A 13,071-nucleotide genomic window follows, 5' to 3' on the forward strand; every position below is an offset into this window, starting at 1 on the left:
AGGCAACCGCCAGCAGCTGCTGGGTGTGCAAGCAAATGCCATACCTGAAGGGGCAGGTTGCTGGGACCTCCCAGCTAATTACTTGAAGCTTTATTAGCCTACAATAAAAAGGCCTTGGCTCATTAGTTATTAGGGAAGAGTCCCAGGAACCTCATTCAGAAGGCAGGGCCAGCCAGTGCTGCTCCGTATGCAGAACAAAGGACTTCACCTCAATTGCATTCCCATCCTTTCCCCTTAGCAAAGCAGCTCTAAGTTATTTGATATAATTTAGCACGTCTGTACAGGAAGATTATTTATTCCAAGTTCTGTGCTGATTATCATTAGCAGGAATCCCTGTGAAACTCGTCATTGCTTTCATAGACACTGTTTGCTTCAGATTTAAAGTAGGTACTTTTAAGTTTGCAGGTTACCAAGGGAAGCAGGATACCTAAAAACAAACATCACAAGATGAAAACAGTGTAAGAGTTTAAAAGAAGAGTTTATTTTTCAACTGGCTGCCAGTTTGTGCGTGTGTGTGTGGGGGGGAAATATATATATATACAGTTTGGGCAGGAGCCCAAATCTCAGTCTTACATGCAGTAGTCTTGTTCCAACACAACCCTTCTGGATGGAAACTGTTCACAGTTAGCCAAGCACAGCTGAGCAGGAGTGCCAGTGTTGTTTCTACAGGTATAGATCCAGCAGGTGGGTCCAAGCACCACACCTGTTCCCACTGAGCAATGACTGTTATGAGCCCAGAATGTCAGATGGGAAGTTACCTCAATACAATCATTAACTTGCTGAAGACTCCAAGAGATGCTCACAAATAGCACAATACACACTAGAACTGCATTTGCTTGGACTCAGCGCAGTGGTAGTGCACGGATCTTCAGCAGGGACCATACATACACTGCACCTGCTGCCAGGAGCTGCATTGGCTTCGTTGTGTTTGTTCGTTGACGGATTGTTCTGAGTGATGCACGTTCCTCCAGAATAAAATCCACCTGATTGGAGTCACTGCGTTGTTGCCTTATTATGCTGCACCTGCTTCTTCAAGGCTCCCAGGGAGGGCTTCTTCTTCCATCCACTTCTGTCTCGACGTGATACAGGACGTCTGCCAGCGTGTGTTCCACAACAGCCCCCCAGCCCATGTCACTCATCTACAAAGGGAGCAGAAGGCAGGCAGGGAGCTCAGTGCACAGCACACACATCTCAAAGGGGGGAGCAGCCCAGCTGGGCTGTGTTTGCTCAAGGATTGTGTCCCTCCAAAAAAAACCAGGGGAGATAGAAAAGATGTTTCCTTAAACAATAAGCCAGGTCTAACCAAGTTAGCACAGGCAGGGAGGAAAAAGAAGTTTTTCATCATCATTGTTCTGCTTTTTTAATGTTATTACCTTCTGGATTTTTAAATGCATCCCTTTCAGCTGCACCATCAAGCTGTAAGTACCAGAACTGATGATGACAGGTGCAGCCCTGCTCTAAATCTCCCCTCCCAATGGCAAATTCCCAATCCCCTTCTGTTTAAGTACCGTGCTGTGAGGTGAGGGAGATGGGTGCTGTTACTTACGGGGCGGTACGTGATATCTTTGGGGGGATACTTGAAATATGGCCCAAAGTTGATAGAAACCTACAAGAAACATTTTGTCAGTACAAAGCTGGACAATTTTGCTCCCTTTCTTTTTCCCCTTTCTTCAGCCCTGAACCTCTTAGACTCCCACATCTACATTTACACGCACAATCACCTGTAAATACACATCCCTGCATTCAAAAACAGCATTAATTAGGAGCCTGATAAAGTTAAATGACACGTGAACAAATGATCCACCACAATAACTCCTCCTCTCCTCTCTGCTCACTTCACTGGGCTTGCTTTACCTGTTCCCAGCATGCACACACTCTGCATGACCAGAACTATGGCTGGACTTAGGCATTATCTTTGGAAATATGTTATTACCGTGCAGCCCTTGTACAAAGAAATAGCAGGAAAATAAACTCCTTCAAAGATGTCTTTAAAAGCGACTCCTTGGCTGGCACCGTTCTTGAAGAAGATTATCTGAAAAGTAAAATGAGAAGCTTTTCAGTTGGTTCTTTCACCACGTTCCTCATGGGTCACAAGGCGATGTCAAAAGGCAGCTTATCAACAAGAATATACAATCAATTAATAAATGGGAAGAGAAAGCAGTCTCGGTAGGTTCTCCTCCCATGACTGAGTGCTGCATCTTCCCACCCCGCTGACAGGTGCTCACCTGGCTTCCTGGTGCTTGCTTCAGGCTCTTCTCTGCTTTGTCCACAAAATCCTTCTCTTCAAAGTACAGATAGCTTTTAAATTTGATCAGAGCCTGAAATAGCAGGAAACGATCACTTCAGAACTAGTGATATATCACAGAATGGCAAACCTGTACTGCCCTGCCCTGGGAAAGGCGAGCCTGATGGGTAGCAGTGCCCCCAAAGTGATTCACCTTATCTTTGTAAGTGTCAGGCAGTGATTTGGCAGTCTCAGTATCTTCTGGAAGGCTGATGTAAAACCCCAGAACGTCCCCTTGTCCGTAGCCAGATGAATAATGCTTCCCTATGGACTGGTGAAACTTTGTTCCCTTTTTGCTGCGCCAGGAGTAACTGAATTTGTCATATCCCAGAGGTGCCTGGAGGTTCCCTGCAGAAACCAATGTTTCTTCATGAACATACAAAGCATAGAACACCCAAAACGTGTCCCATCAGGTGCCCATCACTACACTGTCTAGGTTTAAATTATTAAAGGAAAAAAAAGGACCAACTAGTTAGAACCCAAGGCCTGCTAAAAATGTTTGGTACAGTTATTTACCCAGTGGCTGTGACCAGCCTAATCTGGCAGCTGTGTCTGGAGGCATCTCATCCATGGAGATCTCAAAGTACCAGGCTCCCTTCCTCACTCCATGCGAGGCTCGTACCATGGAATAGCCCTTCTCCCCGACAACAGTCAGCCTGTCATCTGAGATCTTCAGCTGAGGAGCTGCGTGAGAGAAGAAGATACACAACACAGCTCGTTTGTGACTCCTAACAGGCAATGAGATCAGAAGGAAGTGAAAGTAAGGAAGTGGATTTCACATTTTCACCTCTTAAGCCAATGTTTGTAAGCTCAGTAAGTGGGGTTAGAACAGACAGCTCCCCCAGGAAGGGCTGGCAGCACAACCTGCACACGATGAGCAAGTTCTGTACCTCGGTCATGCAGTGCCAGGAGGACCCGTTCATACAGGCAGGCTCTGTAGAGGTCCCCAGGAATTGGTTTTCCTGCCCAGCAGTCCAGCTCCAGCTTCTCTGGGTCAGGTGCATGGGGGTCAGGCTCAGCCAAGATGTAGCGATAGCCATCCTTATTGAAGGGGTGCTCCAAGGGGTAACCATGGGGTGGTAAGCGCTGCGCAGAAAACAACGGGTCACTGTGAAACACAAAAGCTACAGGTTGGCATCTCACCGTGGCTACAGTTCATTCACAACCCAACTGAGTCACTGTGCTGCTCACATCCTTCCTCACCTTCGGGTTTTCTTGGCTGTTCCAGTGGTTGATCCGTCCTGCTGTTTGCGTTTTGCTCCCCTCCCCTTCCCGCTGCCTCCTGCAGCAATTCCTCCTTCCAAGAGAAACAACAGCTCGTTAAGCAGCTGCTGATCAGGGACAGCCTGTGAGCGTGGAATCTCCACAAACAGAAAGGGCAGAAAAAGCCACGTTCCCATCAGCCCATCGGGTCTCCTACATGGTTATCACTGCAAAGGACTTCAGGGAGGATGAGCACAGCAACACCCCAACAGCAGCACTGTTACTTGCTTTCGTGGAGATTCCAGTCACACAGCTCAGATTATCTCTGCCAAAGCAGCAGAAAACCCACAGCACAGCACAACACCGCCTGATCTGAAGCAGAAGTGTCTTCCCAGTGCCATGCTGTGCTGCAGAAACACTGACACTGACGTTACGTTTCGATCTGTAAAATGAAATATGCCTACGTTGTGTAAAAAAAGAAAAGCAATGCAGGTGTTTCTCTTCAGTATGGTCCAAATTGGTACTTTGGTCATTTCATACTGCAGCATCTGACATACAGGACAAGCTACGTGACAAATCCCATCAAGCTAATACTGCTATCAATGTTTTCATGTGTGACATGGCATATGCAGTTAATCGTGACACTATTCAATTAAAAAACCTCTTGATTTACAAGGAGAACTATGGGATTTGTGCGTACTGCAGATAAACACCTTTAAGAACCACATAATGTGCTGTAACTACAGCAAGCTTTTGTATTATCAGCATCACACCTGTGCTGTGAGGGATTCAGACCTCGAAGGGATGCCATATTCTGCACACAAGCAACATGATCTAAGCTGTACTTACTGGCTTTAGCATAAATATTTAAGACTTTCCAGTTTCACTTCTTTATGCAAGCAATCCAAACATCACACCAGCTTACAGTCCTCATATCCAGGTGTTACAATTTAAAATGACAAAAACATCAGGTCAAATCAGGTAAAAAGATCAACATAACTGAAAACAAAACCTTAAGCCAGTTGAGTGGGGCAGAATATGATGCACTAAAAGATTCTAACTGTTAAACATTAAGAAGTGAAATGGTTGGTTTGCTTTATTCTTGCAGTCACACGCTTCTGCTCTTTAACTCAATTTAGCTTTTAAGAGAATTGAGCACAAAAGCTTTCCAAAACACAGCAATACTTAAGGTTTTAGAAGCTGAAAGGTAAACATTCACCTCCCAGAGAGGCTCCATCTGTAAGGACAGAAGTGGCACCACATATGTGACAAGCTTCCAGTAATGAAAGAAAACAACAAGCAGTGCATGAAATGGAGACAACACAGCTTAAGCCCTATTGTTAAAAGCCCCAGCCACCTCCTGCTGGCTACCTTTCAATAGGCTTCAAACTGAATGGCACAGCCTTGTGCACAAAGAAACCTCACCAGCTCTTAATTTTCCTACAGCATGATTACTAAGATGGTTCATAATGAGCAAGGCAAAGTTATGAGCACAGCTGCCATTCCATAAAAAGGAACAGCAGCAAAATGCAAGCAGTGAGTTTAAGGAAACGTATTACACATACTTTGCCTTGCTCCTTGCAAATCTCAGAGTGAGGAGAGCAGCAAAAGGGACAGTGAGATTGGCTGGGTGTGTTTGGAAGGTACCACACAGAACCTCAGTTCACAGTGGGTTTAACTGCTGCACCCTCACTGACAGAGCTGCACACCTGGCTATAGGACTGGGGAAGTGCAGCTCTGCCCCAAAGACAGAGAGGAAAAAAAATCAAGAGCCTCATGAAAGAACTTGCCATTTAAATTCCCACTCGTGGATACGGCGTTGTTCTGCTTCTGGTTATCATATGCAGGGCCGATATTGGCAAGATCCTAAGAAAGGAAAGAAACAAAACTAAACAGACTCAGACAAACTTAACACAAAGCCCAAACAGCACTTCCACATGCTGCAGCCCTCCAGCACACCAATGGCTCATAGGCTCATGTTATCTTGGATACATTATTTCACTGAGCATCAGATACCAACAAAACCAGCCTCCCTCTCCCCCATCATCCTTCCATCTCTCATCACATACTTGGTCCAGAAGTCCAAACTTTGGGTAGTCTTCTTCAGGATCCTTACTCCCTGGGTCTGGATGCTCCTTCACTAAGAACACATCTCTTTCTTTACACTGAAACAGGGAACAGAATAGGATCATACCAAATATGTTAACAAATCTTCCCCATTTCGCTCTCCTGGAGCATCAGACAACAGTTATCACTCACATAAAACCCTCCATGAGCCCCAATCACGTACCATAGTTTTGACAATATTATTAGGCCAAGTCATCTTCCCTGGTCTCTGTCTCGTTGTCATACACTCCCAGTATTTATCAATGAATGGGATAATATCCTGTTAAAAACAAAAACAACCACAAATCCAGTCTTAGCAAGTCTGGAAAGCCGCACTGCCAACATCTGGCTGAAATTGCTCTTCAGTGAAAGCACAGCTGACTTAAACACGTGATGACTGTTATGACAGCTGTACCTTATCTTTGGAGAACATGGTTTTTGGATGCTCATCTTGTGTCCTTGACTGCCATGTTAAGTTGGCCAGAGCACTAAGGCACATTTCCTTGAGATCTTGAAAACAAAGATAGGCCAAAGCTCAAGTTGCATTCCATGGGGAAGATCAGCACACAAACACAAGCACAGCAATCACTGAACACACAGCAACACACCAAGCCTGGCCCTATCCCAGCATCCCACACTAAACAAAGCATTTCCACACCTTATAAAGTCAGCAGCAAAGCAGCAATGTTTCAGACAAAGCTGCCCATGCCTGCTGCTAACTTCCTTGGTCATTTCTGCAAGCTTCAGCAGAACCCTCCCACTGACATCAGGCAACGTTACCTTGTGCAAGGTTTCCAGGAGCGAGCAATTTCACTTACTTGCTTGTTTTCTTAAGAAATATGTGTTCCCACTGTGGTGGCAAACGTTGCAGTGGAAACTGTAGTTGGTCATGAAAGGCAAACAAGACCTGGAAAAGAGCAGAATGATTTGTAAGTTCTGCTGCATGGCTTATATGTGCTGATTCAGGATAAGAAATGAACGCTCCCTCTCTGTATAAGGAACACTTTCTTGGCTCAATGAGAATTGCATCAGATTAAGTTTACAAATGGAATACTGCAAACTTCTTCCCTCCCACACCCCTTTGCCTAACAGCTGAACTTCACTGAGCAGATTGGCCAAGCACATTAATAACATAAAACCTCAGGTTTTAGCATCTGTCTGGAGCAACCCGTGAGCTCTGACAGGAGGGAGGACAAAGGCAGCACCAACTGAAACCTCCACCTGAGGTATGCAGGTGTTGAAAGAATGGCTTACCAACACCAAACGGGCACTGAGGGTCACTAAAGCACCACCAAGGAGCACTAAGGGGGCACCTGAGGGCCATCACCGACACTCCAGGGCCACCCCAAAGCCATCAACGGGGCACCCAAAGGCCACTAAATGGCCACCAATGGGGCACCCCACGGCCACCCAAGCTCACATACGTGGTGTCGATGCCGAAGGTGTCCGCCGTGAACCACTTGGTGCAGATGCCGCACTGCAGTTCGATCTCTCCCAGCTGCCTCCCGTTCTCCTCATCCACCGACCCGGCCTGTGTATCCATGGCTTCGGGGCCGTCCGGTGCGGCCTCCTGCGGGCAGCAAAGCGCCGCTGATCGCCGTTAGAACCCTCTCAGCCCTCACCCCGCCCCGTCTATGTGCCCCACGTACCATCGGGTCCTTCCCGCTCGCGGTTTCGGTCTCCACAGCAGCGGCAGCGTCCCCCGGCGCGGCCTCCCCCCTGTAAGGCCACAAACGAAGCCTCAGCGCGGTTCAACCCCGGGACCGAGGCCTACCAGCCCCGTGCTCGGTCCCCGCCCTACCCGCTCTCGGTGTCGGCGGAGCTCGGTTCGGGTGGAGCGGCCGGTTCAACGGCCGGAGGTTCCGGGGCCGACTCTGCGCTTTCCCCTGAGGGAGCCGCCATCGCCGCAGCCGCCGCAGCCGCCGCCGCCATTGCTGTGGAAGCTCTCGCGAGAGTTGGACCCAAACGCTGCTCTCGCGAGATTCCCGGCTTCAAAGTGAAGGGCTTCAGAGTGAAGCAGCGCCCCCTGCCGGCGGGAGGTGGGAATAGCGGGGTGTGACGTCACTGCGGAGATGTGACGTCATCATGCCCGGCCGTGACGTCACGCAACCAACCAGCTGCCGTCCCTATAGCGGGCAGATAAATGGGACGAAGAACCTAAAACACAATAAGGTGGCTGAAGGGAACTCAGGGGGTGGTGTGGGCCAACCACAGCGGGCTGCCCTGCACTGTTTCCATTTACAACAGATAAATACATTCAGCCCAGAAGGAGCTGAAAAAGCCAACAACGTGTCGGAGATGATGAGCAAAGGAATAAAGTCACACCGCTCTGGGAGTCCCACGTGGGCTCTGCAGGTTCTTATGGTCCCCTGCAGCCCCAATAGGGATTATTTGGGGGAGGAGGGGATGTGCGTCCATTCAACTGCTCTGTGGATGAATGGATGGGATCGATCATCCCCTGGGAGGAATCAATGGAAGCTCTGTGAGCCCTCCCGGCTCCTTCCAGCGCCGTTGCTGAGTGCAGGGGAAAAGCTGAGCAGATCAACTGTGCCAAAGAACATTTGGCTGCTTAACGCTGGCCTGAATCCTAGGAAAGGCTGAGCAAAATACAGAGGGAAGATCTGTTGGGGTTGGTAAAAGTGGAGAAGATGGCCAGGCGGGGGGGTCTGCTCGGAAATAAATAAGTAAATCAGTACTACTAATGATAATTAGGAATTTTTGAGCCTTCGGGCACCAGAATGGGGCTGGGGGATCCCGGGAAGGACGGGAGAGGGACTGGAGAGCGGGGAGGGGTGGGAAGGAAGAAGGATGGGGGGTGGATAGGAACGGGAGAAAGAGGGGAGGGGGCTCTCGGGGCGGCGCTCGGGTCCGCGCTACAAATAGCGAGCGGTGCTCGTCCCGGTGCAGCCATGCGGACCCCACTGCGCCCCGCGCTGCTGCTGCTGCTCTGCGGACCCGTCCTGCTGCTCTCTGCACCCCCCCGCTGTCCCCCGCTGATGCTGCAGCTGCTCCGGCAACCCCCCCCACCTCTCCGCGCCGCCGCCGCCACCGCTCTCAGCATCGCCCCGCACGGTGAGTGGGACCGGGACCGGCTCTATCCCTGCACTGGGACAGCGCTGTGCCCACATACCCCTGTCCTGGGACTGGCATCGTTCCCGACGCCTCATCCCTGAGCATCTCTTTCCCCGAGCTCCCCTATACCGGGATCAGCGTTGTCCGTGAGCATCCCCATTCCTGAGCATCCCTGTCCCGGGACAGGCGCTGTCTCTGCACATCTCTCTCCATAGGGACAGTACCGTCCCCATGCATCCCTGTCTCAGGACAAGCATTAACCCCGAGCATCCCCATCCCGAGCATCCCCATCTCGAGCATCCCCATCCCCGAGTATCCCCGTCCCAGCCCCATGAACGCTTACCGTCCCCACTTGCCTTCCAGGCTCCCTGCAGAACGGCTCCCGCTGGGCACTCTCCTTTGACATGACATCCCTGTCTGGCAGCCAGGAGGTGAGCCTGGCTGAGCTGCGCATCCGCCCTCACTCTCTGTCCTTGTCCCTGTCCCACAACATCACCATGGATATCTACCACAACCCGCGGCCGCCGTGTCAGGGCACCAAGGAGCTCTTCCTGGGCACCGTGGCTGGTGGCCCCTCATCCAGCCAGGCTGGTTGGGCAGTGTTCAACATCACCAGCATGCTCAAAGCATGGCTGCACCAGGACGCAGCTCCTGTTCCTGCTGCCACCCCGGTCACTGTCCCACCGGACCCCCGGGAGACAGCAGTGCCCCGGGAGCTGTCGGACAGCGTCCTGCTGCTCGTCTTCTCCAAGGATAAAGCACCCGGAGAGCACAGCCTCCTCAGGGCAGTAGAGAGCTCCAAGCACGTCATGCGTGATGGAGGTCCCAGGGATGTCGGCACCCGCCGGCACCGCCGCACCAGGAAGGAGAAGCAGAGGCTCAGGGTGAACGATGTTCCTGCTGTCAGCACGGGGGATGAGGCCAGATCCCTGTGCAGGAGGGTGGACATGACGGTGGACTTTGAGCAGACGGGATGGGGCAGCTGGATCGTCTACCCTAAAAAGTACAACGCCTACCGCTGCGAGGGGCTGTGCCCGTCACCTGTAGATGAGAGCTTCAAGCCCACCAATCACGCATACATGCAGGTAAGAGGGTCTTGCTGCCCTGTGCTCCCACCTTCCCTGTGTCCCACAGGGATGGGAGCTGATGCCGTGTCCCCATGTGTCCCGCAGAGCCTGCTGCAGCTCTACAAGCCCAGCCAGGTGCCGTGCCCTGCCTGCTCACCCATCAGGATGAGCCCCCTCTCCATGCTGTACTACGAGAAAGGTGAGATCGTCGTCCGCCACCACGAGGATATGATCATCGAGGAGTGTGGCTGCAACTGAAGGGGCTCTGTCCGCACTGCACTGAGCCCACAGATCCTTTGCATCCCACATGCCTGCAGGTCTGGCTGTGCTGGAACAGGAGTGGGGATGCAGCAGGGAATGTCCCCTGCAGTGGCAATGCTGCGGGGCACAGACAGACCCAGGTGACACACGGGGAGGTCACTGGGGCAGTGCTCTGCAGGAGAAGCCTGAGCTCCCCGAGCTCCCTCCTGTCTGGTTAAAGCTGTGCAGGGCTCTGTGTGTTGCACACTATGAGCACCTCCTGGTGCTGGAGGATCTCTGAGGGGCACCTGCAGCACTGATATCCATCCACTCTCAGCATCCAAAGAACTGAGATTTGAAGCATTCCTCAGGGCTTTGGGCATTTTCCTCCATGTTTTCTATTGTACTTCAAATAAAATTCTATCAGATTTGTATTAAAGGTTTCCAGTAAGAGCCCTGGTGAACTGGGTGCCCCTGGAAGCAGCATATCCAAGCTCCCCCCCACACTCTTGCCTGTCCATTGCTGCTCCCCATCCATTGCTGCTCCCATCTGCACTGGGTTCACACTTTCCCAGCCTCTCGCTGGATCGGGTGGTAGAGAAAGGGCTGTGTTTGTACAATCCCTCAATAAATTATGTATTTAAGCAATACTCGCTCAATCTGTGTCTCTTCCCACCTTCCCACCCCCCCCCTCTCTTGGCTGCCGGGTGGTCTCTGGGATGCACCCCCGAGCTCTGGTGCGAGCAGCTGGGCAGCAAATGGGTGTCCAGACCTCCCAGGAGCAATGCACAACCGCAGCCCCCCCCCCAGCGCTCTGCCACGAGGCACAGCCTCACCCCTTACCCCAGCAGGCACGGGAGGTCTGGGGGCTCCCTGTGTGCAGCACACGAAGGGCTTTGTAGAACAAAGGGACCCCCCCCAAACGATACGGGAATAGATATCGCCCTGCTTCAGGAACGGGAAAACGAGGATGATGAAGGAGGTGTTCCCACCCTGATCGCAGATTGCGGGTTGCTCAACAGCAAACGGAGAAGCACCTGCAGCCTTTGAAGGGAAAAGGACGGCTGAGTGGATTTTCCGTTTATTTACCCCTCGGAGATAAGGGAAGGGCTGAGCTCTCGAACTGCGGTAACCTCGAGAGGGAAGGGGGCGGGGGGGAATGGGGCTGAACCGCTGCCCCGTCGGACCCCCTGCCCCGATTCCACATCTCCAATCCACATCGCGGCGGCGGGGAAACAAAGCGTGTCTGTGTCCCCTCTCCGTCATTAGAGGGTCATTTGCGGGAGCTGTTAAGCGCTGGGAGAGGGCGGCCGTGCTGCTAACCCCCGGCGGGGGGCACACACCCGTGGTCTGGGCTCTGCGCTCTGCCTGCAATGGGCCCCACGTTATTTCTCCGTTCTTTTGCATTCTAGGAATGTGCTTTTAAATACTGTTGCGGTGAGAGGGCCAGCATCTCCCTCCCTCGCCTGCCAGCTCCCTGCCCTCTGCCCCTCGCAGCCCCTCATGGCCCCCAGACCCTCTGCAGGAGCCCTATCTCCGACATCTCACCCCTCCATCACCTCTGTCTGAGAGCAGCCACGGGTTCAAAAGTTATCGTGGGCAGACGGCCCTGTGAGAGGGGGGGGGGGGGGGGAAACACAGACTGGGGTTGTGGCTGTTGGGGACATCAAAGCTGTGCTGTGGCAGGTATCAGTGCTGGGGATGGGGACAGATCTGTGAGCTGCTCTGCCCAATACACATCAACTGCTGGACAGACTCAGGGCAGTCAAACTGTAGGGGCAGCTGCAGCCTTTAGTGCTGTTTGCTGTGGGGTCCTGCGTTCCTGGGGGCACAGCCAGGCTGTGCTTATGGGGCACAACACCAACTCTGACCTCAAACCCAACCCTATCCCAATGCCAACCCTTCTGCTCTCCATCAGGGGCAGTGCATGGCAGGGATGGGTGGAGGGGATGCAGGATCCCAATGGCTCCAATCCCACCACAGCCCTCCTATGGCACCATCTCCTGCCCCACGTTTTGTACCCAGAGCCCAAGGGTGCGTGCGACCCAGGAGGTGATGATAAGCCCGGTTTATTTTGGACGCACAGGGAAAGAAGGAGTGAGAACAAACAGATGGAAGGGCTTATCAAAGGCACAGGGCAATATTTGCTCAGTGGGTTGATTAAGGCACTATTCAGGTTGGGCAGGCAGCATCAGTCCCATGACTGGGACGTGGAGCAGGACAGAGGCTCTCTGCTCTGCCTTGCTGCAGACAAAAGGGACGGGGAGGGAAAATGCAGTGACAAAAGCAACACTTGTCCCCTTATACCTCCCTGGAGCATCCCAGCTGGGCCATGCAGCCACCCACAGCCACTTCACCTCCCACTGTGCACACAGCAGTGCCAACACTGCTGCCTGTCCCCGCTCCAAGTGCAAAGCAGTGAGTGAGGAGCAAACGCTGACCCAGAAGGGACCTTCCTGGGAGCGCCAAGCTGCTCTCTGCTAGAGAGCATACAGGAGGTGAACCCAAAAAGCCTGCCTTGAAGGATGTGGCACTGCAAAGGGGTGCTGAGGATGCATGGTCTCACACCACCAACAACCTCCCACAGCTGTGCGGTGCAGCACTGAGGGCACTGATGTGCCCATGGCCTCAGGGCTCATCCTGTAGGAATCCCAACCTGCACAGACCCCGTTTCACACCTGGCCAGGTGCTCCTCCTTCTACCCCACATCCCTGTGGTGAGCAGCAGGGGCTTTGATGCTCCCCCAGATCTACATATTCACGCAGACACCGATGCATAGCTATCTCAAGCATGGACAAAATACTTAGCACCTAAATACACACTGCTGCATACTGTGACCCCCTGAGTATGGGGGAAGGCACCAGGGTTTAGAGGAATTACTTGCAATAGCTGTCACTGGCTCAAAAAACCCTCAGAGCTGCTTTTGTGCTGATATAAAAACCCACCATGTTGCACAGACACATCAGCAGGCAGCACCCAAAGGGACGAGCACGTGGCAGGGCTCTGCCCCTCTCTGTACCTTACAGATAACTAAGTACATCTGGGAGGTGCACCTCAAGATAGGGGGAAGAAAATAAGTCCCTCTTTCTACCACGCCTG

General features: G+C 52.2%; 3 protein-coding genes across 3 annotated transcripts in view; 1 reads left to right on the forward strand and 2 right to left on the reverse strand.

Moving 5' to 3' along the window:
• Positions 1-13,071, reverse strand: part of DDHD2 (DDHD domain containing 2) — a 66,126-nt gene that overhangs the window by 17,437 nt on the left and 35,618 nt on the right. The gene's annotated exons all lie outside the window — the stretch shown is intronic.
• On the reverse strand, positions 998-7,557 carry ASH2L (ASH2 like, histone lysine methyltransferase complex subunit). Its single transcript, XM_072357192.1, has 16 exons — positions 7,395-7,557; positions 7,243-7,312; positions 7,018-7,163; positions 6,412-6,500; positions 6,009-6,103; positions 5,778-5,873; positions 5,557-5,652; positions 5,278-5,353; positions 3,488-3,581; positions 3,175-3,392; positions 2,801-2,968; positions 2,439-2,632; positions 2,226-2,318; positions 1,934-2,032; positions 1,547-1,606; positions 998-1,139 (listed from the first exon to the last, which is right to left on the reverse strand). The coding sequence occupies exons 1-16, from the start codon at positions 7,523-7,525 to the stop codon at positions 1,032-1,034; spliced, it is 1,833 nt and encodes a 610-aa protein (XP_072213293.1). The 5' UTR covers positions 7,526-7,557; the 3' UTR covers positions 998-1,031.
• On the forward strand, positions 8,572-9,990 carry NODAL (nodal growth differentiation factor). Its single transcript, XM_072357198.1, has 3 exons — positions 8,572-8,665; positions 9,029-9,750; positions 9,838-9,990. The coding sequence occupies exons 1-3, from the start codon at positions 8,590-8,592 to the stop codon at positions 9,988-9,990; spliced, it is 951 nt and encodes a 316-aa protein (XP_072213299.1). The 5' UTR covers positions 8,572-8,589.

The sequence above is a fragment of the Excalfactoria chinensis genome, chromosome 25 (genome assembly GCF_039878825.1).
Source record: "Excalfactoria chinensis isolate bCotChi1 chromosome 25, bCotChi1.hap2, whole genome shotgun sequence".
NCBI classification, from domain to species: Eukaryota; Metazoa; Chordata; class Aves; order Galliformes; family Phasianidae; genus Excalfactoria; species Excalfactoria chinensis.

Bases quoted from the DNA above. Each gene is read 5' to 3' on its own strand.
- ASH2L (XM_072357192.1), bottom strand. From the start codon at position 7,525: ATGGCGGCGGCGGCTGCGGCGGCTGCGGCGATGGCGGCTCCCTCAGGG. The intron at 5,354-5,556 runs GTATGTGATGAG...TTCCTTTCTTAG, and splicing joins AGTTTGGACTTCTGGACCAA to GATCTTGCCAATATCGGCCC. The intron at 2,633-2,800 runs GTAAATAACTGT...TGGTTTCTGCAG, and splicing joins AGGCTGGTCACAGCCACTGG to GGAACCTCCAGGCACCTCTG.
- NODAL (XM_072357198.1), top strand. From the start codon at position 8,590: ATGCTGCAGCTGCTCCGGCAACCCCCCCCACCTCTCCGCGCCGCCGCC. The intron at 8,666-9,028 runs GTGAGTGGGACC...CTTGCCTTCCAG, and splicing joins TCTCAGCATCGCCCCGCACG to GCTCCCTGCAGAACGGCTCC. The intron at 9,751-9,837 runs GTAAGAGGGTCT...TGTGTCCCGCAG, and splicing joins CCAATCACGCATACATGCAG to AGCCTGCTGCAGCTCTACAA.